The following is a 26,927-nucleotide window of genomic DNA, read 5'->3' as shown; positions in this document are numbered from 1 at the left end:
TCAATAAAAGAGTTTATGGAAACATTGAGTCAGTACCTATATTAGGGTCTAGGACCCACAATTAAATTGATTCCAAAGATAAACTGGTCCTATTTTATGATAAAATGCTTTTAATGCAAGAATTCCAACTTTTCTTTAAGAAAAATTTAATTAATTTCCCCTAATTAACATCTCCTGTGGGTACTTTGATACCCAAGAGTTAGGCACAATGTTTCAAGAATCGGTCAATCCAAATCAGATTCGACAAGTCTATGATCATGGCTAAGGGTGTCAATTTAGAACCGAAACCAAAATCAAAACCGATTGCATAAAACCATACCAAACCGTACTATCACAAAACGATATGGTATGGTACAAGAAAATGGTATTGGTCTTAGTACAGTACGGTATTGGTTTTTAAATCAAAATCATTGATATATACCGATATCGTACCGTTTTACAAATACCGTACCGTGTGGGGGGGGGGGTAAACTTGTAAAGTAAAAAGAAAACTACCTAAACTCCTAAAGGGTTATGAAATTGAATATGAAAGTGTGAAGTATGCCGCCTACTGACTACCGTTGGCGCTTGTGAACTATGTGAAGTATGAATCTCCTCTCTTCATTACGGTAGTGGTGGTGGACATTTGGTGTTGACGATACATATATGAGGGCTAAAAGCCTAAAATTGTTTTCTATTCTCTTCTGTACCAAGGCATCAAGCGAGTGCACTAGTGACCTGCAAGACTTTCAACCTTCGAAATCGACAGCAAGTGTATTGCCGACTGTAGCTTGTGAATCTCTGTCCCATACGAATATCTGATGCACTTGTAAATCTCCTCTCTTACATTCGTGGTGAATTTGTGAATGTAAGATGAACTTGTGAATCTCCTCTCTTCCTTACCATTTTCTAATACCGTTTTAAAACTGAATTTTATACCCTTTTTTGTATTGAATCCTTGTACTGTATTTGTACCATATTGAAACTATACCAAAATAGTATGGTATCGGTATTAAAAATGTAACTTTTAAACAGTCTGGTATCGGTATTATCGTTACCTGTTTTCTGTATCGTACCAAAACCATATTGTATTATCAAAATCGTATGGGTTGACACCCTTCGTGGCCATCATTTTATAAATCGGGAATTGGATTGTGTAACCGTCAGTGACTGATCTCGATTTCAACCGTTTTAATATGATCGATTCACACTCGAAACCTTCGAAATTTCTTTCTTTTTGGATATGTGGATCAATTCTAGGGTTGTTGAAGGCCGGATTGGATCGGAATTGTCACTGTCCGATTACGTCTCCGATTCCGCACTTTAAAACCTTGATCGTAGCTTGTGAGTGAGAGAATTGAGAATAGACCCTAAAGTCCCGTTTGGAAACACTCCTGGAGAGTGCTTCAGATGATCTTTTGTTATGCATATAAAATAGAAACGCGTTTGGCACACATGGTCCAATCTTGTTTTCTCCCAAATTGAAGCTTCTTGGATCCTTCAACACAAATTAAAGATCAAAAGGATAGAAAAATGAAAAGCTATTCCCGATAAAGAAGTCACACTCGAGTGAGAAGGGTGTCTCTCCTCTCACGCCATTCTCTTTTCCACGAGCTCCTCACAACCCTCTGTTACTGGACTTTACGATCTCGGAAGGTTACTCTCCCTAGCACGACCCCCTCGGCAACTGGACTTGACGACAATCGAAGGTGACTTTCTGCAACTGGACTTGACAGCAATAGAAGGTGACTCTCTCTCTCTCAATTAGAACCTCTGAACCCTGGAGGTGACTCTCCGCCTTGCCGTAAGGGTTGTTAAACGAGATAAGAGCTTCATACCCATTGCCTTGCCGTTAGGGTTCTTAAACGAAAGAAGAGGTGATATTCCCTGTGTGAACAGACCCTGAGATTTCAGGGAGTTACAATCGGAAAAGAAGAAACTTGGGTTTCTTCCATGGAAAAGAAAAACCCCGAGAATGAAGACCCTAAAAGAAACAGCCCTTCCCCTCGTTATTTCTTTATTTCTCTCTGAAAACCCCTACCTGAAATTTCCTACAAAAACTCTCTTGAAACTGGAAAATCCAAAACCCCAAGAAAAGATGAGTTAAGGTTTTACATCTCAGCTCAGCTTTATCTTCTGGGTCTGATTGATCATCGTTGAATTGATCATTGTTGAACAGAGTGAGAGAGAGAGCGAGATGTTTGGAAAAGAAGAAGAAAATGGAGCGGAAATCCAGAGGAAAGAGAAAGGGATTTTCAGTTTTTGTTTGCATGTGAAGGGTGGAAGAAGTTGTCGGCCAGTGGGGTTATAGAGTTTGGGATTATTTGGGGGGTTTGACCTCGTTGGGAGAGAGCTCCCCTTAATCCTTGATTATCTTATAATTTAGATTCTGTGGTGCTTCGCTAGGAAATGACCCAACCAGACCTCCACCACCTCAGATTTCAATTCAACTCCCCAAGTCTCCATCACCCAAGGGTGGGAAGGAGCAATTGTGTTTTAGAATACTTGTAAATGATCCGAGTGTGATTTAGAATCGAAGGCATAATTAACAAACAATTAATTTATAAAAGGAAAGTGGACACAATAAGGGGTGGGGGGGGGGGGAGAGAAGACCAAGGAAAGGTGGGATAGAGACTAGAGAGAGAGAGAATGGATACAACCAACCATACAAAAAGGCAAAAAGGTGAAAAGAAGGGGATGTTGAAAATGAAAGACAAAATCTTTTGATTTTGTGGGGGATGTCTCCTTTTCTTTGTTTGCTTTTCCTTTCTTTGTTAGTTGTTAGTACTCTAGCTTAGTTTTCTGCTGTAAGGCAGGTATGGATGGACTCATAATACATAGCTTAATAGTAGTAGAAGACAAGAAGTCAACAAAATGTAATACTGAAAAAACTTGTTACTAGTTTTACTTGTCTAACATAATAATCATACCACGTAATATTCATATACCTATGAGCTTGAGCAAACTACACCTTTGGTCAGGCTTCTTTAGCTGATTAAGCTTATGCCAAGGCTTGGGCTCATCTCAAGCAAACCAAGCTAGCATTGCTCATTGACAGTCATTGCTACAATCCAAATTAGTCTAGGAAAAATTTATCATGCAGTTGTGGCCCTTTGCCCCATTTACTCCTTTTAGATGTTAAAAAGTTTTCATGAACTAAATAAAAGATTTAAGTTGTTTGATTGCCCATGAGATAGCTAATATTGATGTTTATATGTTAATGCATGAGAAAAATTATAAGTTGTTCAATTTCAATTGAAGGCTAGAACTCAATGATTAATGAAGTTTATAGCATGCTAGAAATATAGAATTTGTATTGACAAATTTCCAGTGTTTAGAACACCTTTCGGGTATCCTTTTGGAGTTTGTTGAATTATTTTTTTGTTATTTTTGTTTCATTTTTAATAGATTTATGTGGAGAGAAATCACCAATTAGAATGAAGTTCAAGGCAGTTTGGAGGAAACTGTCTGATTATGTCCGCTATGATCTGAAGGAAATTGCTTTCCCTTCATCATTGCCTGACCCACCTCACTTAAAAAAGCGGAGAAAATTGACATGGAAAGAGCGATTTGAAGTAAGTTCCTTGATACTCATCTAATTCGAAAATTTCTGGGTGGCAATTTTAACCTATTAGCCATAGTTGATGTTTATCTAAGTTTTCAAATCCTGATATACCAACTATGAGCAATTTATTTCTGGATTCAATATCTGTTATGCAATACTAAGATTCAATTATTTGCTCCACTTTGCATAGTCCATCCTGATTATTGGCTATCCTAATCTTTTTGTTCATTTTCTCTGCGTGAGAATATTACGCATCATTGTGTAGCTGGTGCATGTTCAAGAGGTGGCCCATTTGACAGTGGATAATGATAGGACATTTGCATATTTCTTTGTAGGATAGTAGTAATTTGCTTAACATTCGAAAGTTTCGCTTTATTATTCAATCTATATGACACAAATGTAGGAGTATCAACTTGTTTTGTGAAATCTTGTGTATCAGCTCGCTGGTGATGGGCATATTAATCTAATCAATCTGTTGCTTCAAATGTGAACTTGAGCCCTTCTATGCAGAAAATTTGCATCCCTATGCTAATGATGTTTTCCTCTATTTTCTCTCCAGGTGTTGAAGGAGGCATCTAGGCTTTATGCTGCAAGCTGGGTACGTGATATTGGTCCTGATCTTCGGCCAAATGCTTACGGAAAATGTGAAGGAGAAAATGGAAAATCTAATGGAGTAAAGGAAACAGCTGAGGGAAAAGAACCCTCTGCATTGGAGGATCTTGGTGGGTAACTGCTGCCTTTCGTGAAATTCACATCTGTTTCAGTGTTGGATTTTTCCTGAGCAGTTTTATAATTCAATGAAATTAGTTTGTGAAAATTGGAAAAGTAATAGTTTTGTGTTTTCGTATGTCTTCCATCATCCATAATTATTCTACATGGAAATCTGTTTAGAGGTAGCCCATGATTTATTTTCTTGACAAATAAAAGAAGTGTCTGGTATTAAAATTATACAAAGGTGAAACCAAAGGCTATATAAAAAAACTTGATATTTTCTGACACCTCTGTATCATCCCCTAAAAAACAAATAAAAAAAAATAAAAGGAAAGACAAGGACAACAAAGAACTCTGAGTTAAAATGATTTATTGGGACCTGAGTTGAGTTATATGGCAATCCAATAAATATGAAATATGATAATAATGAATAGACCTTGAAATTTGCAAGTCCTCTTGACGTGACAATGATTTTTGCAATTAACTTTATTGAGTGTTCGTGCCTTGTGCACCAAGATCCCATTATTAGATCTAGCAGTACAGTTTGCTTCCTTGATGATTTCAGAAAAGCCAATTGTGATTTTTGAATCTTCCAGAAGTCTTTCTATACATGCATACCCTGGAAAAAAAAGTCAGTTTTGCTCGTATGATGGACATGGAAGAAGTAAACTGTAGTATATTAGCTAAATAATATTTTCTCTTTGACCACTAATTTGGTCATGGTTGGGTCCTTCAATGAGTGAAACCATGGGGAGTGATGTCTCACAATATTTTCCTTAAAGAGGAAACTATCTCTTAATACTAGAAAAGTTGATGCTGATCTGAAGACCTACCGTAAGAGAACCAAGAGAGGCCAAGCTTACGTGTGGCCTGTTGTGTTTATTTCCTGTTTTAAGGTTCTCTTTTGTTAAGTGTTTAAGTTGGCCTAAATGGGCTTATTTTAGTAGAAATAAGCCTTGGGTTGGGTTATGTATGTGTTGGGCCTTTGATCCCTTGGGTTTTCATTGTAATGGCCATTTTAATGTGGGTAGAGGCTGGACTTACGTGATTATTTAGTTAATTGTCCTTATTTTAAGTAGTTAGATATTTCTTTATTGTTTTAAGTCTTTTATTTTGGGTCTACAACCCTTTAAAGTTCATGCAGGCTTTTATAAGGAGTTCTGAGTTGTAATTGGAGTCAGCTAGGGGGTTTCCCTAACCAACTCGAACTCTGTCTTTTATTGTCAATATAAACAAACCGTGAGGCTCATTCTTGGGCTACAATTTTAATAACCGAAGTTCAATTTGCTGCTGCTGTTCTCTTCATTTCGTGGAGATCCCCCTTGTGTTTGATCAAGGCTGGCTGGTGTTTGATCCTTCCAAGTTCCAACCATGTTACGGTGTGAAACCCAGGTGTTTTTCTCCTATTCTTGTTCTTCTTTCTTCCCCTTCATTTTTCAAGTTAGTTTCTTCTGGTTTTCTGCAACTTAAATTCTGATCTAGAATTCATATGCACATCTTTTTTTACTCAAAATTCAATTAAGGGAATCTGGCCATCAGATCATCCTCAATTTTTGAAGAGTTGTTCTTCACCGTAGAGAAGACCTTCGACCAGGATTTCTTACAGATCAGACTTGCTGATCTGGATATATTTAAGAATTCCTTTTCTGCTCCTGTTTTCCAGGTTTAATTCCATCAATCTGATTGTTGAATCGATTTGCTGCTTCTATTGATTTCTTCTTGCTGTGCCCAATGGAGAGGGGGGGATAGGGAGGGCAGGGTGGTCATTTCCAAAGGGGGTGGGTGAGAGACAGATTCAGGCTGGGCACAGCGCCGGCGTGCCAGCCTTTACCCTTTATTCTCTGAGAAAAGATTCTGTTTTGGTACTGTTTTGAGTCTTCAATTACAGCACTACATTAGATGTTCAAACTTCTTTTACTTCTCTTTAGATCTTATGCTTATTCAGTGCAATTGTATGTGTATCATTTTACTTTAGAAACTGTTGAGGGCATAAGTTTGCTTCTCGAACTTTGGTGATGCATAATTGTTTTAGACATGGACAGGACTAAGCTTTGTATCAGCACTGACATCCATACTTCTACTACTTTGGTTCTTCCTGGGCACAGAAAAACAATTCTGTATGCATGATCTTTGTAGAACTAGAAAGCCAATGTCGTCAGCTGAACCATCAACCATGTATCCATTTGGTAACATCCTAGGTTTACTGTTAAAAGAACATATTAATTGCAATGCTTGAGTGATTTGAATAAATCACCAAGCCCTTGTATTTATAATAATATGGAAGAAGATTCCAGAATTATAGTAGTACAGAAATACCCTCTTGACTCTAACTAATACTGTTCACGGTACTGTTCACGTGGACAGTACCTGTGAACAGTACCCAAATAAGTAAAACTCCAAAATACCCCTATCGGGTATAGGTTCTATTCAACACTCCCCTTCAAGTTGGAGCATATATGTCATTCATGCCCAACTTGAACTGATTACAATGAAAGAGTTTCCCACTCAGCCCTTTGGTAAAGACATCACCCAACTGGTCTTCAGACTTCACAAAAGGCATGCAAATCTGCCCACTTTCCAGCTTTTCCTTGATAAAATGTCGGTCTATCTCCACGTGCTTGGTACGGTCATGCTGCACGGGATTGTGGGCAATGCTGATGGCAGCTTTGTTGTCACAGTACAACATCATGGGACGACGAACAGGAACACCAAGGTCTTGAAGTAAGCCTTGGAGCCATAACAACTCACAAATTCCTTGAGCCATGGAACGGAACTCTGCTTCAGCACTAGACCTTGACACAACATTCTGCTTTTTGCTTCGTCATGTGACAAGATTGCCACCTACAAATGTACGGTAACCAGAGGTAGACTTCCTATCAAAAGAGCCACCCCAAACATCATCTGTGTAGGCTTCGACACGAAGGTGATCATGCGGTGAAAGAAGGATCCCTTTTCCTGGAGTTGACTTCAAGTAGTGAAGAATTCGAAGCACAACAACCATATGAGTGGAATAGGGATCATGCATGAACTGACTGACTGAACTCACTGCAAATGCTATGTTTGGCCGAGTATGGGAGAGGTAGATTAGTTTGCCCACCAATTGCTGATATCGACCCTTATCTACAGGTTCACCATCATTTTCCTTCAATCTAGAATTGGCTTCTATTGGAGTATCCCAGGGATGGCAGCCCAATAAACCAATCTTAGACAATAGGTCTAGGACGTACTTTCTTTGAGACAAAAAGATGCCCTTAGAAGAACGGGCAACCTCAATGCCAAGAAAATACCTTAGCTTCCTTAGAACCTTTATCTCAAACTCACTTCCCAAGAAGGTCTTCAAATGGGACATTTCAACACTATCATTGCCTGTCATCACTATGTCATCAACGTATACAATCAGGATAGTAACCTTATCGCCTCGCCGCTTGATAAACAAAGTGTGATCAGCATTGCTCTATTTATACCCCACAGAAACCATGGCCTTGTGAAACCTGCCAAACCAAGCTCTGGGTGACTGCTTTAGTCTATACAGAGCTCTTTTCAACTTGCATACTTTGCCTTGAGTCTCAGCACATGAAAAACCTGGAGGAATCTCCATATAAACTTCCTTTGCAAGCTCTCCATGAAGAAATGTATTCTTCACATCCAACTGTTGTAGATCCCACCCTAGATTTACTGCACAGGACAATAATACCCTGACAGTGTTTAACTTGGCAACTGGAGCAAAAGTCTCCTGATAATCAATCCCATACGTCAGAGTGAATCCTTTGGCCACAAGTCGTGCTTTATATCTATCAACCGTACTATCCACTTTCTGCTTCACCACAAACACCCACTTGCATCCTATTGGTCTTTTCCCTGGAGGAAGAATGACAAAACAAGCTCCCATGTATTATTCTTTTGCAAAGCTTTTATTTCTTCTATCATTGTTGCCTTCCATTTTCCATCTGTCAAAGCTTCCTGCCAATTTTGAGGAATACGAACAAAAGAAAGAGAAGAAACAAATGCACAAAAGGATGGTGAAAGAGAGTGATAAGAAACAACATGAGATATGGGATGCTAAGTGCAAGCCCTAATACCTTTGCGCTGGGCAATGGGAAGGTCAAGAGAAGAACTCTTACCAGATGGAGAAGTAGGCTCTAGATCTAGGGTTGGCAATTGTATGGGTATTGGTGCTGCAGTGGATTGAAGTTGTGATGCAGGTTCATCATAGATATTGGCTTATTTCTTTAGAAATAGGCCTAGGGTTGGGTTATATACATGTTTGGCCTTTGTTTCCAAGGGTTTTCTATGTATTAGGCCACTTTAATGAGTCTAAACTAGGGGTACATAGGTTGCATACGGGATTAGCCCAATACTTAGTTTATTTTTATGTTTTCTAATTGAACCGGTTCAAATTGGTTGCATCCAATTGGTTCAATTTAAGTGATCATTTGACTTCGTTAAGTGGTCATGTGACAACTTAAGTGGTCATGTGATGTAAGTTGGGCTGGATTAGGACTCTATAAGTCCAGCCATGTTTTGAGTCTATTTCCTTTAGTATTTTAGTTTCCTAGTCAATTTAAATTACCTAATAGGTTAGGGATAGGATTAGGCCATTCCTTTTTAGTGTCTAAGTCTATTTTTGAGTCTTCTATATAAGTTTGTAAGGGAGGCTAGCATTGTACACGAATTTGATTAATGAAAAGCTTTTGTTTGCTGCCATTGCTGCTGCCCTGCTCTGTTGAGTGTTGCTCCTTGTGAGTGTGCATCCTTGTGGTTCTATCAAGGTGGAAAGGGATTGATGTAATCCGGTTGACTCCTTACGCCGTGACGGCTGGGAGGATCTTCTTCAATTCGAAGGTGGCTCTATCCTTCCCATCTGCTCAAGCTGCTGCCAGTGGAATCTCCAGTAAGTTTGACACCCAATTTCTTCTTCTAACCCCTCCATTCCCTCACTCCATTAAACCCTAAAACCTGCAACGATTCTGCCCCCAACAGCAGAATTTTACAACCCCTTCAAACCCTAATCTCTTTACATCATTAGGATCCCCTAAACCTGCATATTAAAACCCTATAAACCCCTTTCCTAAAATCTGCCCCTAAACCCTAGATTTTACAAGCAGTCCATTTTTATAGGGCCTCCTATCCGAAACCCTAGATTTCCAATTTCATCCAAATCAATCCAAACCTACACCAATAGACTCCTAAATACCTGCACATCATTACCAAATAAAACCCTAGCTCGAAACCCTAACCCTAACCCTAAGTCTGCCCTAATTAGCCTAAGCTGTCCCAATCAGCTAGCCTTGTTTGGTGATCCTATTACCCTGGTTCCTAGTGGGACTACTCCTACCTAGGACTACATTAAATTGGTATCAGAGCTATGGCGGAGGGAAGCTCCAACCAAGCCTCGAAAGACCCACCTCCATTCGTTTTCAAGACCCAAGTTCATCTACCCAATGGGAATACGACCATATTAGTTGTTGATGAGAGGCGACATAACAACATTATTTCACAATCCGTGGTGGCTATGTTGTCCCAATCAGGAGAGATTTGCATCATGCCTACAGGTCAAGTCTTTGTTGAATTTGAGTGTTCCTCATACTCTGATAGTGCTTGGTGTAAGCCGGTACCATCTCCAAGGAGCATTATTGCAGTAGGTTGTAATTGGTTGGATGAGCGACAAGGTTGGATTGAACCTGAAAACAACTCGTGTGTCCTACCTGATTGACACCGTCTATACCATTTGTTTACTCTAAAAGGGTTACAACCAAAGGTGACCACATCGACTGTCAACTCAAATGCAAGTGGCATCGATTGTGTTTGAAGTTTCACCAATGGCGGATGCACCAATAGAAGATTCTACTGAGGCGGTTTGTGTTGAAGAGATTCAAGAACCTATAGCTAAAGAAATTCAAGTAGACCAAGCTGCACCAGTAGTTGAGATCATGGTTGAGAAGCTCAACCATCAAATTGATGTGGAGGTCCAAAACACAATGGTAGAAGAAACTACTGAAGAGGCCTACATTGAAGAGAGCAAAGTATACAAGGCTGAGGATATGGAAGATGAAGTGGTGGTTGAGAACACTCAACAAGAAATCATCGACATTCAAGATGCTGCTCTTAAAGAGGTGGAGCTTGTGTCTCATGCATTAGATGAGAAGGTTGCTAACACTGAAGGCTCTATGGACGAGACATTGACAGTTGCTGCTGATTCACAGGTAGAACACATAGAGTTTGTTATGCCACCATGGTTCTTCGAAGAGAAAGCTCCACGAATTGAAGACTTTATCCCCAATGTTCCTACCTCATCGGAATTTTGTTTGGGGATGGTCAAAGCTGCTGATCACATGTTGATTCCCCCTCATCACTGCAAAATTTGAGGACAAATTTTTTCAAGTTGGGGAGAGTTGATGCAGGTTCATCATAGATATTGGCTTATTTCTTTAGAAATAGGCCTAGGGTTGGGTTATATACATGTTGGGCCTTTGTTCCCAAGGGTTTTCTATGTATTAGGCCACTTTAATGAACCTAAACTAGGGGTACATAGGTTGCATACGGGATTAACCCAATACTTAATTTATTTTTATGTTTTCTAATTGAACCGGTTCAAATTGGTTGCATCCAATTGGTTCAATTTAAGTGATCATTTGACTTGGTTAAGTGGTCATGTGATGGAAGTTGGGCTGGATTAGGACTCTGTAAATCCAGCCATGTTTTGAGTCTATTTCCTTTAGTATTTTAGTTTCCTAGTCAATTTAAATTACATAATAGGTTAGGGATAGGATTAGGCCATTCCTTTTTAGTGTCTAAGTCTATTTTTGAGTCTTCTATATAAGTTTGTAAGGGAGGCTAGCATTGTACACGAATTTGATTAATGAAAAGCTTTTGTTTGCTGCCATTGCTACTGCCCTGCTCTGTTGAGTGTTGCTCCTTGTGAGTGTGCATCCTTGTGGTTCTATCAAGGTAGAAAGGGACTGGTGGAATCCGGTTGACTCCTTATGCCGTGACGGCTGGGAGGATCTTCTTCAATTCGAAGGTGGCTCTATCCTTCACATCTGTTCAAGCTGCTGCCAGTGGAATCTCCAGTAAGTTTGACACCCAATTTCTTCTTCTAACCCCTCCATTCCCTCACTCCATTAAACCCTAAAACCTGCAACCGATTCTGCCCCCAACAGCAGAATTTTACAACCCCTTCAAACCCTAATCTCTTTACATCATTAGGATCCCCTAAACCTGCATATTAAAACCCTATAAGCCCCTTTTCTAAAATCTGCCCCTAAACCCTAGATTTTACAAACAGTCCATTTTCATAGGGCCTCCTATCCGAAACCCTAGATTTCCAATTTCATGCAAATCAATCCAAACCTACACCAATAGACTCCTAAATACCTGCACATCATTACCAAATAAAACCCTAGCTCGAAACCCTAACCCTAACCCTAAGTCTGCCCTAATTAGCCTAAGCTGTCCCAATCGGCCAGCCTTGTTTGGTGATCCTATTACCCTGGTACCTAGTGGGACTACTCCTACCTAGGACTACATTAAGCTGCTTATTTTTTGTACGACTTTTTTTATATACCTTCATGTTAGAATCATCAATTCTCTTCTGAAACTCACTAATGGTTTTCTGAACTAGAGTGAGCTCCCCTTGAAGAGAACCTTCATCATTACCATTAACTCTAGTCTCCCCCTGCATTGGATTCTCTTCAGGAGAAGGGACAAGAGGAGGGGCAGCAATAGGGACAGCAACAACAATAGTAGGTGCACTAGGGTGGTCAATAGGATCCAACCCGGGTTGGGAATTAGGAAGTAAAGGAGAAAAACTGTCCAAAGGTAGCACATCTTCACTAACATTCTCCCCCTGAAGAGGTGATGAAGAATAATAAGAAAGGGTCTTATGAAAGACCACATCCATACTCACCATAGTACGTCGAGTAGGAGGATGGTAACACTTATATTCTTTCTGGGTTGCAGAATAACCCAAAAAAATACAGCGCAGCCCACGAGGATCAAGTTTACCTGGGGACCGAGTATCCCAGGCATAACAAACACAACCAAATATTTTTGGGGGAACCACAAAAGAAGAAGATCCATGTAAAATTTCAGCAGGTTTGTGAGAGTCAAGTACCCGAGTGGGCATCCTATTAATAAGGTATGCCGCAGTGAAGACAGCATCCCCCTAATATTGGGAAGGGACATGACGGGCAAACATAAGTGCCCTTGCCACTTCCAATAAGTGGCGGTTCTTGCGCTCAGCCACCCCATAGTGGGTAGGTGTATCTACACAGCTGGTCTGGTGAATAATTCCATGGTCAGCAAGGTACTTTTGGAATGAACCCTCCATATATTCTATGCCATTGTCACTCCTCAAAATTTTCAGAGTGGCATTGAACTGGGTCCGAACCAAGTTATGAAAATGCTGAAAGCAGGGATAAACCTCACTCTTAGAATGCATCATATACACCCAAGTATTCTTAGAATGACAGTCAATAAAAGAAACAAACCAACGGTGGCCAGAGATAGAATGTTTACGACTAGGTCCCCACACATCAGAATGAACCAAATTAAAAGGTAAAATACTTCTTTTATTAGAAACCGAATAAGTTGAACGAGTCTGTTTGGCCAGAACACATGCCTCACAAAAAAATTCATTCTTATTACATTGCTTAACCAAACTAGGAAATAAAAGAGACAAAGTTCCTAAAGGGGGGTGACCTAAGCGAGAATGCCATTGATAAAGATCAGAAGAGACTGAAGAAGTTTGATATAGGTGGGAAGGTAATGCAGCTGGAGAACTACCACCATCAAGTAGGTACAATCCAACATGCACCTTACCACATGAAATCGTCTTCCCTGTCTCCAGATCCTGAAAAACACAATGAGAAGGAAAAAAAGTCTACCTTACAATTCAAATCTCTAGTAATGCTACTAATGGAAAGGAGATTAGTAGTAAAGTTAGGAATATGAAAAACAGAAGATAAGGTAAGAGAAGGAGAGCAACGGATGGAGCCTTTTCCAGAAACAGAAGAAAGGATACCATCAACCACTTGAACTTTATCCTGACCAGAGGTGGGAAAATATTTGTGAAAAAGGCTAGAAGATCCAGTCATATGATCAGTGGCACCAGAGTCTATCATCCACGAACTGGAGACTGCCGATGCACAATGACCTCTAAATGAAATACCTGAATGAGCAAAATGGGAACCTGATGGAGTGGAAGAACTGGCAGGTGTTGATGTAGTAGAGGCAGCGGAAGTCTTCAACATACGACGAAGAGCTTGAAATTCTTCCTGGGAGAAACCAGTGTCAGCAGTGGAGTTGGTAGTAACAACTTCAGTATGATTAGCTTAGTTTTAGTCTTTCCACGACCATGCTTGGCCTCAAAATCAGCAGGTTTACCATGTAACTTCCAACAATTTGCTTTAGTATGATAGGGCCTATGGCAATGTTAACACTTGACAGGTTCCTTGGTAGATGCATTGACATCAGCTATGGCAGTAGGGCTGGTCCCAACCTGTAGAGCAGATCTATCAACAGTGGGAGTGTGTAGCATAGCACCCCGACGAGTATCTTCAGTAAGGACCAAAGCAAAGGACTGCTCCAATGTAGGGAAGGGTGACCTGCTAAGGACTTGGACACAAATAGGATCAAATTCAACATTTAGACCAGCCAAAAATTTGTAGACCCGCCTTTTGTCAACATGCTTACTATAGGCAGCAATATCAATGGCAACGGAAGGCTCATAATCAGAGTAGTGATCCAATTGCTGCCACAAACCCTTAAGGGTAGCATAATAGGTAGAGACCGATAGTTCCTTGTGGATGGTGTCATGTACTTTCTTCTCAATCTCATATACCTGAGCATCATTCCCTACCTATCCATAGGTTTCCTTGGCCGCACTCCAAATCTGATGGGATGTTTCCAATAATAAATAATTGTTGGAGATGTCAAGTTGCATAGATTGAGCAAGTAGGACATCCCCATAGCATCATTGGATATCCAACGAGTCTGTCCCAAATTATCAATTATACTGGGAGGTGTGACTTTCCATTTATGGCGACGACGGTCCGAATCCTCATAGTCAGCTGTAGGAGGAAAATTCTTGCTGATACTATCGGAACCAGAAGCCATAAAACAGGGGATGGTCTGCTGGACCTGTGACTGCCAGAGCATCAAAGGAGGAGATGCTGGTGGAGAAGGTAGTGCCGGTGGAGGGCCGGGCTTGCACTGTGGAGTCGGTGGGTCGGGAGGCGGCTGTGGGCTCGAAGGTGAGCAGTAGCTCAACGAGCATGGTTTGCCAGAGCCGTAATCAACAATAAACTGATAACGGCCTCTGTCTTCGCCAAGAGGGCCGACATTAGGGCAACCAGCCTGATACCGGAGCCACAAAGGGTCCGGGCCTTTCTTTTTCTTCCTCTTAGGAACTGGAGGGGGCTCGGAGTTCGGCTCGTAGTCACCGTCATAGGCCAAGTCGTCCACCTGGATATGAGGTATCGGATGTCAACCTCGTTTGGCAGAGGGCAAGGGTATGATGTTCTCGTAAGAGATCGGGCCACAGTGGGTAATCGATTCTGAACCATAGCATTTTCTCGCTGCGCAGTTAGTCGAGCTTAATAGAGGAGTTGACGGGCATCTCGTCCCAAATTATCAATTATACTGAGGTGTGACTTTCCATTTATGGCGATTTACTCGTCCGAATCCTCATAGTCACTTTGTAGGAGGAAAATTCTTTGCCGATACTATCACTGCCTTAGGATAAGACAGGGGATGGCTCTGAGTAGCGGCCACATCCTCAGGAGAGAGCTGGTAGACGGGGTTTGTCGCGGCGGCGGAGTCGTTAGCCAGAGCGTTATGAGTAGACTCATGTAAAGTGTTTCATCCACCGACTCAGGAATCATTTGATTAGCTCTAAAGTCGGCTAATCAAGTAGGGCTTCATGGGAATATGAAAGCGATCGTAGGGATCCGAAAATCAACAAAGAGGGCCGCATCATTACCGGGGAGAAACCAAGATTCGTATTCATCGCATGATTCTGGAGTCGGTAACAGATCTGGTAATGAAGAGTTGCTGCAATCGCCGATTCTTTCTGAGGTGCACCAGTGAGCTGGACAAGAAACTGCCAGGCATCCGGAAGGTTAGGGTCCTGGAGAGAAACATTATAGTTTGGATACACAGTATAAAAGACGGTGCCGTCGTTCAGTGTGGTCTGAACATCGGTGATCGTGGCATGAGGGAAGTTGCGAAACCTCATGTCAAGAAGGTTTAATCGCATCGCCACTGGGAGTCCTTTGCGACCATCGAATGTCGTCGCAATCTTAACTGCTCCAAGATGCAGGTGTGTATAGCCAAGATTGATCCATTGCCTGATTAGATCCGGGTTGATGTCAACCGGGAAATACTGTTCCTTGCCACTGGCGGTGACCTGGTTTTAGGAGAAAGGAGGTGCTTGGACGTATTCCCTGTGACCTTGAGTCTTTTTGGGGGAGATGATAGTCCGGAACTTCCTTGTCATAGAGGAGGACGTCTTAGGAAAGACATCATAGGGGTTGATGATGGGGAAATTGGTAGGGTGGATCTGTTGTTCAGCCGGAGTATAGCTGAGTTCATACAGATAATCGACCTTTGAAGCATGAGAGATTTTAAGTATAACATCGGAGGTAGAAGGAGGTTGTAAACTCATTGGTGAAGGAGAAGTGTCTGTTGCCCCGTAGAGATGCACACCGTTAGTATCTAGATATGGGTTTTATGGTTGAGAGAAGGTTAAGACAAGAGATAGAGAACAGTATCCCCCAAAAACTCAGGCCGGAGGTAATCCGAGCGTGCCGGGATTTACAGTGGTCAATGCCTACAACCCACACCTTGCTCAAGGAACTGTTACCGGTCTAAATCAGAAAGGGAACTGGAACTATCAAGCCGTTTCTGATGCAGAGGATCCGTCGGAGACGGCAACTGCAGAGCATACCATGGCCAGCAAAAGAACCGCAACACCATATCAAAGATAAAAGACGAGGAGCAGAGCTCCGAAGGACAAGAGACACAAGAGAAGTGCTTAGCCAAACATGGCTATGATACCAGATTGCTCTATTGATTGATTTCGAACTGAATATTACAAAGAAGAAGAGCCATATATATAGGCTTTACAAACCAAACCATGGTACATACAAACCATAGTTACTTTAAGACTTAACCATAGTTACTTTAAGTACAAACCTTAGTTACTTTAAGCACAAACCATAGTTTCTTTACATACAAACCATAGTTACTTTAAGACTTAACCATAGTTACTTTAAGACTTTAGTCTGTCTCGGGCCCATTGTCGCTTGAGTACGGGATGAATAAGTCAAGGGCATGATCAACTTCAAATTCCACGTGTTCACGCATGAGGCGGTGGATTACTGGATGCTGAAGTTGATTGTTGACTTCCCAGGCAGTACTGGGGCTTTGAAGAAGACAGGCCGGCAGAGTGTCAGGGTCGACATTATTGTGGGCGCACATGGTATTCATGAAAGCAAACCATTTTTCTTTGGTGGTTTCTGAGTCATCACGGTGGGTGAAGAGATCTTCTTGGCTGGTGTTATGGAGGAAGAAGATAGGGTCATAGGCCACGAGATGGTGTTCAAGAACAGGGGGAGAGACAAGATCATGATGAATGAAGTCAGGGGGGTGGTGAAAAATGTAGGTGACGAAGGGGAGATCGTCTAGGCTTTCGAGCATAGATACCCATTGGGTGATCGGGGCAAAGAGACGGAGGAAGCGGGCTAAACATTGAGGACGCTGGAGACGGAAATAGTAATTTCCTGCAGGATTGGTGAAAACGGTGGAGACTGTGCTGAGATAATGGTGAAGGGTATGGCGGTTAAAAGTAATTGCAATCCAATGGACTGCTAGTAAATGCCAGAAAAACACGACACAATCTTTGTCAAAGAGAGCTGGGTTAATGGTAAAAGGGATGAGGAAAGGATAATCGGGATGGCAAACAAGCCAGTCATATTGAAGACCATTCTTATGGATGATGGAAGTAAGGACTGACTGGTATGTGGAGATGCTGTTGGCTTGTAAGGTTCTGAGGGAGATTTCACACATTAACGGTAGAGGGAGGGCTGGAAGTAAAGTGGTTAGGGGATCAACCGGAATGGAGGAAGAGGAGGAAGATGCTCCAGGGGTTAACGGCATGCACAAGACAGGGATGGAGGAGGAAACAGGAGGCTTTGTTCTTGAAAGGAAGTCATCCAAAACATTGTCTTTACCCTTGATATGTTTTGACCTTAAACGACCACTGAGAGAACCATTGTGCCCATCGTAACAGTTGAGACTCGGGGAGGTGCTTCTGTTTGAATTGCAGCATTCGTGGAAAGGAGGTCATATCCATCTCGACCTAAAAAGTGTGTCCAACAAGGAAGAATTGGAATTTTTCTATTCCTCGTCGAACAGCAATGATTTCCTTGAACGTAGAATGGTAATGCTGTTCAGAAGGTTTGAATGCACCACTTCTGTATCCACAAACTCTGCGAGACTTATCGGGGGCTTCTTCAAGGAGAACTGCACCCCACTGGGTGTCGCTTGCATCAGACTGCAGGATCCGTAAGCCTGTAGAGGGAATCTGCAAAGTAGGAAGGGCCTGAGCCAGCTGCTTCAGGGCTTGGACTGCTTTGGTGTGAACTGGAGACCAAGGAGGAGGGTCCTTTTTGAGAAGTCGATGAAGATGACTAGTAAACTGGATTTGGTTGGGAAGGAACTCTGTCATATAATTTACAATGCCGAGAAACTGCTGTAATTGCTGCCGGGTGAGAGGGCCATCAGAGAACTCAAGAAGAGAGCGTCCGATATGGGGCTGAAGCTGGAAACTGCCATTGGTGATAGTGACACCAAGGAAATTAACAGTCTGGACTGCAACTTCCATCTTTGAGGGAGAGAGCATGACTCCGTGCTGTAAAGTGACTGCAAAGAACTTCTGAAGAAGTTCAGCATGGGCCTCTTCAGTGTCGAAGAAGAGGAGGATGTCATCAATGTAAATGAGAGCCTGATCCTGAATGGACTCGTAAACCTGGAGCATAGCTTGCTGGAACAATGACGGGGCGACCTTAAGTCCGAAAGGTAAGACAGTCCATTGGAAATGTCCACCAGGGATGCAGAAACCTGTTTTGGCACGATCATCTGGATGAATGGCAAGCTGCCAGAATCCGGCCTTTAAGTCAAACTTGCTAAAGATAGTAGCTTTGGAGAGCTGGAGTAGGAGAGCAGGGCGCGTTGGTAGAGGGAACTTATCATCACCCAAGAAGGCGTTGAGGGGTTGATAATTGATGACCAACCTAAGTTTTCCACGCTGTTGCTCAGCTCGTTTGTTGACATAGAAGGCTTCGCATGCCCAAGGGGAAGATGTCTTCTTTATAAGGTTTTGGGCCTGTAGGAGAGTGACTTCCTGTCGTGCACTGGTGAGGTGCTCAGGCTTCATGCCAGAATGGCTTGCCTTAGTTGGACTAGCATCTTCATTTTTCTTGAATGGAAGTCTGATTCTGCCAGAGAGGATGGTCACACTTGGTGAGAAATTCAGTGTGAGACTCAGCACTACATTGGGAGAGAAGTTGCTGCTTGATATCTGCAAGAGGAGATGTTAGTAATAAATTGGAAACAGTGGTCCAGGGGAGGAAACTTTTCTTATGGCTGAGACCTTGGATACTCCATCTAAAATGGGGGAGACGACAAAGGAGGTCAAAACCTATGAGGGCATCACGACCAGGGAGAGGTGATCCTAAAACAGTATGACTGAGGGTAAGAGAAGGGAAAATCTTGAAACGGATAGGGCCTTTAGAAATAAGGTCCTCAGAGAAAGTTTGTCCGTCAGCAGCAGTAAAATACTGCTTGTGAGGTTTCCAATTCCAAGAGGGTATAACATGAGGGGCTAGAATGGTCATTGAGCATCCTGTGTCGAAGTACCCAATTACTTTAACAGGGCGGTCTCATGTAGTGGCTGAGATGTACAGAGGGGCTTGGGGCAGGGGTGTTTTGGTAACTGCCAAGAGAGGCTGGGAGGAAGGGAGAACAGCAGGGCCTTGGTAAACAACTGGGTAGATGGGGTCAAATCCATCGGACTCATCCGAAGAACTATTGGAGAGGTCATCCCAATTTTCTAGAGCAAAGAGCAGATCTGGGGAGAAATCATCATCAATGGAGTAGAGGGATTCAACATCAGCATCTGGGTCATCTGTCATGGAAAACTGAGTAAGCATATGCATAAGCTTAGCTTTCTTTGTCTTGTCAGGGCAGTCTTTGGCAAAATGTCCAGGTTTGCCACAAGCATAACATTTGGTAGAAGTCTTGTTACGGAACTTGTTTCTTTTGAAGTACTTGTATTGCTGAGGATGCTTGGCCTTGTACCTCCTTTTAAAATGGTTGGACTTGGACCGGTGAGGCTTCCGAGGATGCAGATTGATTTTGGAGAAATGAGACCTCTTCTTTGGAGGGCAAGAGCAGTTTGATTCTTTGCACTTGATCTTGAGATAAGAAGTATCGCAGGCATCAGTGATTTTGTGGGTAGTATTTTCCCACTGTTTGAAGAACTGCTGTTGATCACAAAGCTTCTGAAGAGCGCTGAGGATCTCTTGGTAGAGGCGTCCAACTGGTGCCTGGTCTATGCGGAGACCGAGGTTCTGTAAGGATTTTAAAGCATCTTTTCCCAACGGTTCTGGGAAAGAATTGAGGAAGACCTGTTTCATGTTGGGGTCATCCAAACCGCCAAGGATGTAGAAACGGTCAAGCATTCTAGTATAATGCTTTGCAAGATCAGCTTTCTGAAAAGAGCAACATTTCATCTGGAAGTATTCTTCTCTGGCCTTGATGCGGTTGTTTTCAATAGGGCCAATCATCTCATTGTAGAGTTGGGCAATGAAAACATCAATTGGGACTTGGGTCCACTGAAGCTGTTGATAACCGCCAAGAGCCATGAACCATTCTCGCAAGGTACCATGGGTACGGGCGAGGAACTTGGTAAGGACAGTGTTGTTCGTCGATCCTTCTTGCAAGAGTTCGGCAGTGAGCCAGGCATGGAACTCAGAGATTCGTTCAGGCCATTTATGGAATGGGAGGCCATCAAAAGTGAACAATTGCTTGGGATCTTGATTCGTAAAAGGGTGTGGAACAACCTTTGGTGGGAATTGCTGCTGCTGCTGCTGTTGCTGTTGAGGTCCAGTAGAGCCATGGTCACTGTCACTGTGAACAAGAGGTTTAGTAACGCCTTCAGTAGGGTGGGAGGTTGGTGGCGGATTAGTCTGGAAGACTGGGAGAGGTTCATCAGAAGAGTCGGTGTCGATGTGGGAGAAAGTACATGTCGACGAGACCTTTGAGAGGGATAAAACTGGGATAGGACTAGGGTCGGATAAGGTTAACTGGGTAAGATAGGTACTCAAAGTATTTGGGTTTTGAGCTGTAGGGACGATGGTGTATGCAGGGCCAGAAGTGGTTGGTTTGGTAATGGGAGGAACCCAAGGGACAAAACCAGGGGGTCCTTGTGGTGACTGACCTGGGAGTGGCTGGAAAGTTGGCTGGGCTGTTGGGGTAGGTGTCGGTGTAAGGTAAGAAGGAAAAAACTGGCTGAGGATTCCCAAGAGGTGGTGAGGGATGGAATCTTTTTGGTTTGGAAGACTTGGCCTTTTGGGCTGCTAAGTTTCTTTGTTGTTCTTGTAATTCTTTAAACATAGCAGTGGGGAAAGAGTGGGGAGTTGTGTGGGTATGGGGAGTCGGAGTAGTAAAGGATTCCGAGAACAATGGGTAGTTATAAGAAGGGGGGTTGAGAGATATGGGGGCCTGAGCATATCTGAGTTGATCCTCAAGGTGTTTCTTTTCTTTTTCCCGAACAGAGATAAGGACGGAGGCATAAGAAGAGTCCTTAACTGTCATAGCAATGGACATAAGTTCTTGATGGAGAGTCTCGATCCGAGTTTTGAGATATCGGATGTCAACCTCGTTCTATTGGGGGGCAAGGGTATGATGTTCCTGGTAAGAGATCAGTTTGTGCAGGTACTGATTCTAAACCATAGCATTTTCTGCTTGCCAGTTAAGCTGAGCTTCAAATATAAGAGATTCTTCAAAAATCGCAGAATGAAGGGGGGCAGCAGCTATCGCAAGAGATCTTCACCTTATCTTCGAATAAAGGAGGTAATGTAAAGGGCAGCAACCAGATCATAATCTGATCACCTCTTTATTGCTGCCCTGTGATCATGATAGAAAACCAGAAAAAAGAAAAAAAGGCCGAGAGAAAGAAGAAGAAGGAAGAGAAGAGGAAACGATGGACGAGGAGGAGGAGAAGGGGGGGATGTTCTTTAACTCAGATCAGATTATTGCTCTGATACCATGTTAAAAGAACATATTAATTGTAATGCTTGAGTGATTTGAATAGATCACCAAGCCCTTGTATTTATAATAATATGGAAGAAAATTCCAGAATTACAGAAGTACAGAAATACCCTGTGACTCTTAACTAATACTGTTCACGGTACTCTTCACGTGAACGGTACCCAAATAAGTAAAACTCCAAAATACCCCTGTCGGGTATAGGTTCTATTCAACATTCACTCTAGAATTGTGGTTTCTATTGACCACAACAGTACTAACTTAAATTTTCAATTTCACCTCTGCCATAATTTATACGAGATGCCTCCAAGACTGTTGTAGGATTAAGTATCAGTGGCATCACCAAAATACTGAATTTCATTTGTTCTTGGTTCATAAGATAAAAGTTTCAATAGATCCACGATGGAAGCTAAGGAGACTCATAGAAAGGTATAGAGAAGGCATGAAGGATCTTTGTATGGTCTTTATTGACCTAGAAAAAGCTTATGATAGAGTCCCTAGAGAGCTAATTCGGCGCACTCTAGAGAAGAGAAGAGAAGGGTGTCATGTAAATACGTGGATATAATTAAAGATGTTAGATACCAGGAACTACCTAATCAGTATAAGAGAAGAGGGAAAGAGAGAAGAGAGAGCAAACTGCCGCAGAGAAATTAGTAAGGGCAGTCTGCGATGGAATTGTAAGAGATACCTATCGCAGCTCCCTAACCCCTTATAATAATTATTTCCAGAAAAGGTAGGTTAGTTAGGGGTTTAACTATTAACCCCTAACTCCTTACAAATTACAAACTAAGGACAAATAAAAATGAAAATAACATAAAAGCCCAAACCCCACAACTTATGACCAGATTATCCCTAATTTTCAACACTCCCCCTCAAGCTGGAGCATATAGGTCTCCCATGCTCAGCTTGTTACAATAGGTGCGAAAATTTGGAGCAAACAACGATTTGGTAAACACATCTGCTAGCTGATTCGAAGATGACACAATAGGAGTCTCAACAAGCTTCTTCATAACAACATCGCGAACAAAGTGACAGTCCACCTCAATGTGCTTTGTCCGCTCATGATAGACAGGATTACTAGCAATGTATATGGCAGCTTGGTTATCACAATACATCCTCATAGGTGTGGGCACAGGAAAATCCATCTCAAGAAGGAGAGACCTGAGCCACATCAACTCTGCCGTAGTGTGAGCCATAGCTCTGTACTTTGCTTCAGCACTCGACCTCGCAATAGTAGTCTGCTTCATACTCATAGTTATCAAGGCGGCAAGGCGACCATGGCGTTTGAGGGCCTTCCTAAGCGCCTTGGCGATAGGGCGGCCTCAAGGCGTCGCCTTGGTGAACAAGGCGTTCTAGTTTTTTTTTTAAATTTTTTATATATAACCATTTTATTAGGCATAAATAGCATATTAATTTTTATATAATTCTACTTGTATCCTAAATAAATGTGAAAGAATTGAAGTACATAATCAAGGAATTGCAAAATAGCATAATCATGACATGTCGGCTAAGGGTAGGGCATATCTACAAACACCTTAAAGACCTCCATGGAAAAGAGGGAAAGATAAAACGAAACGAAAAGACTTCTCTCCCAAGTCTATCCAAATGCAGCCAAGAGAGCGGCCCAATCAAAAGTTCAAAACCATTCATAAATATGAAATATTTACAAGTTCTAGTCTTGTGATCACTTCGTTTTAGCCCAATAAAGAAATCATTAAATTCTGTGAAAAAAAGGAGGAAAAGAAAGAAAGACAAGATTGAATGAAGTTAAAGGAACTGTTTGTTACTCCACAGTCCACGGTCCTCTTTAGAAACAAACAAAAGAACATACAAGACTGGAGATGTCGATGGAGAGTGGAGAGGTTAGAAGGGGTTTAGGTTTAGAAGGAAAAAAGAACAAAAAAAAAAGCACAATACTTACAAGGCTGGAGATGTTGCCGCCTCGCCGGACGCCGGTGGAGGTTAAGGCTGGACCACTGGAGATGGAGACGTCAATGGAGAGGTTAGAAGGGGTTTAAGTTTAGAAGGGAAAAAAGAAAAAAGAAAAAAGCACAATACTTACAAGGTTGGAGATGTCGGTGCCTCGCCGGACGCCGGTGGAACGATCTGGGACTGAGAGGGACCTTAGAAGTTGGACTGTTGGAGATGTCGCCGATGGGGGTGGAGGTTGCTTTTCTCGCCGGTGGGGGTGGATGCTGGAGATGGGGGTGTCGGTGGAGAGGAGAGGTTAGAAGTTAGAACTTAAAAGGGGGAAAGGGGTTTAGATTTTAGAAGGAAAAAGGGAAAAAAAAACACGAAACTTACAATTAGCCTCGCCGGATGCCGGTGGAGGATGGAGACTGAGAGGGAGGACTGAGAACTTGAGAAGGAGTTGAAGGACTGAGGTTTGAACTCTGACAGAGTCGTTGCAAGTCGCCGCCTCGCCGGATGCCGGTGGAGGATGGGGACTGAGAGGGAGGACTGATGGGGACTGAGAGGGAGGACTGAGAACTTGAGAAGGAGTTGAAGGACTGAGGTTTGAACTCTGACAGAGTCGTTGCAAGTCGCCGCCTCGCCGGACGCTGGCGGAGGATGGGGACTGAGAGGGAGGACTGAGAAGGTGTCGAAGCCTTGAAGGATTGAGGTGTCGGAGTCGCTACAAGTCGTTGCTTCTTTTCTCTTTCGTTTTTTTCTGTTTGATTTTGGTATGTCCCGTGAAGGTGATTAAGTGAATCGAGTTTGGCATTGGTATTTAGGTTTTGGTTTTGGTTTTGTTTTTTTGAAAGTATAACATATGATTCCATGCTTCTCACAGCAGGGAACCAAAAATGTACAACCAATGACATATTTTCAATTAAAATAACTTGAAGTACATAAAAAAAGTTAAAAAAACAAAAATATTAAAAAAAAACCAAAAAGCAACTGCCTTGCTCACAAGGCGTCCTAAGGCGTCACCTTGGTCGCCTAGGAGACGCCTTGGTGACCAAGGCGGTCGCCTTTCTTACATACCATAAGGCGTCCCATCGCCATACCCCCAAATTTCCGCCTGGACGGCGACGCCTTGATAACGATAATCTTACTACACCATGAAACAAGATTACCACCAACAAATGTACAATAACCTGTGGTGGAATGACGATCACCTGCCAACCCAGCCCAATCAACATCAGAATACGCAACTAGATCCATATGCCGATTAGGACGATAAATCAATCCTTTACCAGGGGCACCCTTCAAGTAACGAAGAATGCGGACAGTAGCATTCCAATGGGCCTTTTATGGGGCCTACATGAACTGACTAAGAACCCCAACAACAAACGAAATGTCTGGTTTGGTGACAGTAAGGTAAATCAGCTTCCCAATCAAACTCCTTGATGCAGATTCATCATTGAATTGGGCTTATTTCTTTAGAAATAAAGGGTTGGGATATATATATATGTTGGGCCTTTCTTCCTAAGGGTTTTCTAGGTAATAGGCCACTTTAATGAGCCTAAACTAGGGGTACATAGGTTGCATACGGGATTAGCCCAATACTTAGTTTATTTTAATGTTTTAGATTGAACCGGTTAAACCACTGGTCCAATTTAAGTGAAATGTTCCTATTGGCTGATAGGCTCTTATATCTTATTGATTACTTAGGAATCTTCTTAGTTTAAGTGTTTTAAATTGTTTTAAGTAGTTTAATTATACCGCTCCACGATTTACGAAGAGGAAAGAGTTGTAATAGCTTTAGGATTTGGCCTATGACCTATTATTATAAAAGATTAAATCGTGGGAGGTTCCCCGACAGTTGAATATTTGAAAAAAAACAGAATTGGTTGCTGCCGATTGTTGTTGCTGTTGCTCTTTGGAGTGTTTACCTTGTGATTCTATCAAGGAAGAAGAGCAGGTGGATCTCTTGTGACTTTTTATGCCGTGACGGCTGAGAGGTTCTATCCTTCAACCCTGTTCAAGCTGCTGCCAGTGGATTTCTGCTGCAACTTGTTCACCCATTTCTTCTTCTAATCCTTTAATTCCCCCCAATCGATCCCCTTTATTTTTGTGTTTGAATTCCATTAAACCCTAGATCTTGCTGCCCAGCCATATTTGACCATCAGAATTTCTTCAAATTCAAGCCACAGCCTCCATACTACATCCCCTCCATTCGATCCAACTTGCAGCCCCATCCTCCCACTCCAACCCTAGTTTGCCTTGTCTCTATGAAACCCAAAAAACCCTAAATTCCAGAATTAGTACTTCCAGCCAATAAAAACCTCCCATATTTGGATCGAACTTTCCCCTCCCTACCTGGAAAATTCGATCCCAACCCTAGCCCTAAAATCCCATTAAAAACCCTAGTTTTAGCCTAAGTTCTAAAACCCAAAACCCGAAACCCTAACCCTAATTTTCTGAAATTCAATTTTTTAGTTAAACATCATCCAAACCTACATTAATAGCTTCTCCTAGACCTGCCCATCAATACCCTATAAGATTCATCTCCATATTCATAAACCTAACCCTAGATTTGACCTAAAACTGCAATTCTGTCCTACTGAGACTGCAGAACCAGCAGCCCCTTGATTCCTTTGTTATTAGATCCTTGATAATTGGCCTCTAGTAAGATCCCTCCCTATCTAGAGCTACATTACTCCTGTACTGGTGCACATCCTTGAGAGGACCTCCATCATCTACCCCAAATTTCTGACGGAGATCCATTGGTATATCCACTGGTTTTGACGCAAGCATACTAGTGTCAGACAAAAGGTCTAAAACATACTTTCTCTGGGACAAGCTGACCCCTTTCTTGCTTCTCACAACCTCAATGCCAAGGAAATAGTGAAGGTCACCTAGATCCTTGGTCTGAAAATGCTGCTGTAAATAAGTTTTTATTTCTGCAATACTTGCTACATCATCACCTGACACAATAATATCATCAACATAAACAACCAAGACAACCAGCTTGCCATCATGAGGACGAACAAACACAGAGTGATCAGAGTAACACTGTGAGAACCCACATGAAACTACTGCAGTATTGAACTTCTCAAACCATGCTCTGGGCGATTGTTTGAGACCATATATTGCCTTCCACAATTTACACACCTGAGTATTGTTCTCCCCTTGAGCAACATACCCGGGAGGTTGCTCCATATAAACCCCCTCATGAAGATCACCATATAAAAAGACATTTTTAATATCCAACTGAAATAATGGCCAATCAAAGTTAACAGCCAGAGGGATAAGTAAACGGACAGAGTTCAGTCGAGCAACAGGGGAGAAGGTCTTGAAATAGTCAACATCGTAAGTCTGTGTATACCCCTTGGCAACCAGATGGGCTTTTAGCTGCTCAACAGATCCATCAAGAAGGTATTTGACAGTATAC

General features: G+C 42.2%; 2 protein-coding genes across 2 annotated transcripts in view; both read left to right on the top strand.

The window, feature by feature from the left end:
• The window catches only part of LOC122670896 (cationic amino acid transporter 7, chloroplastic-like), a 51,723-nt gene extending 45,933 nt beyond the window's left edge, over window positions 1-5,790 (top strand). Inside the window, exon 9 of the mRNA XM_043867923.1 lies at window positions 5,779-5,790. Coding sequence (XP_043723858.1) covers window position 5,779 — 1 coding nt within the window. The 3' untranslated portion in view covers window positions 5,780-5,790. The remainder of the gene's footprint in view (window positions 1-5,778) is intronic.
• The window catches only part of LOC122670922, a 44,382-nt gene continuing 20,796 nt past the window's right edge, over window positions 3,342-26,927 (top strand). Inside the window, exons 1-2 of the mRNA XM_043867964.1 lie at window positions 3,342-3,554; window positions 4,104-4,266. Coding sequence (XP_043723899.1) covers window positions 3,417-3,554; window positions 4,104-4,266 — 301 coding nt within the window. The 5' untranslated portion in view covers window positions 3,342-3,416. The remainder of the gene's footprint in view (window positions 3,555-4,103; window positions 4,267-26,927) is intronic.

The sequence above is a fragment of the Telopea speciosissima genome, chromosome 1 (assembly GCF_018873765.1).
Source record: "Telopea speciosissima isolate NSW1024214 ecotype Mountain lineage chromosome 1, Tspe_v1, whole genome shotgun sequence".
NCBI classification, from domain to species: Eukaryota; Viridiplantae; Streptophyta; class Magnoliopsida; order Proteales; family Proteaceae; genus Telopea; species Telopea speciosissima.
This window is presented reverse-complemented; position numbering and strand designations above follow the sequence as displayed.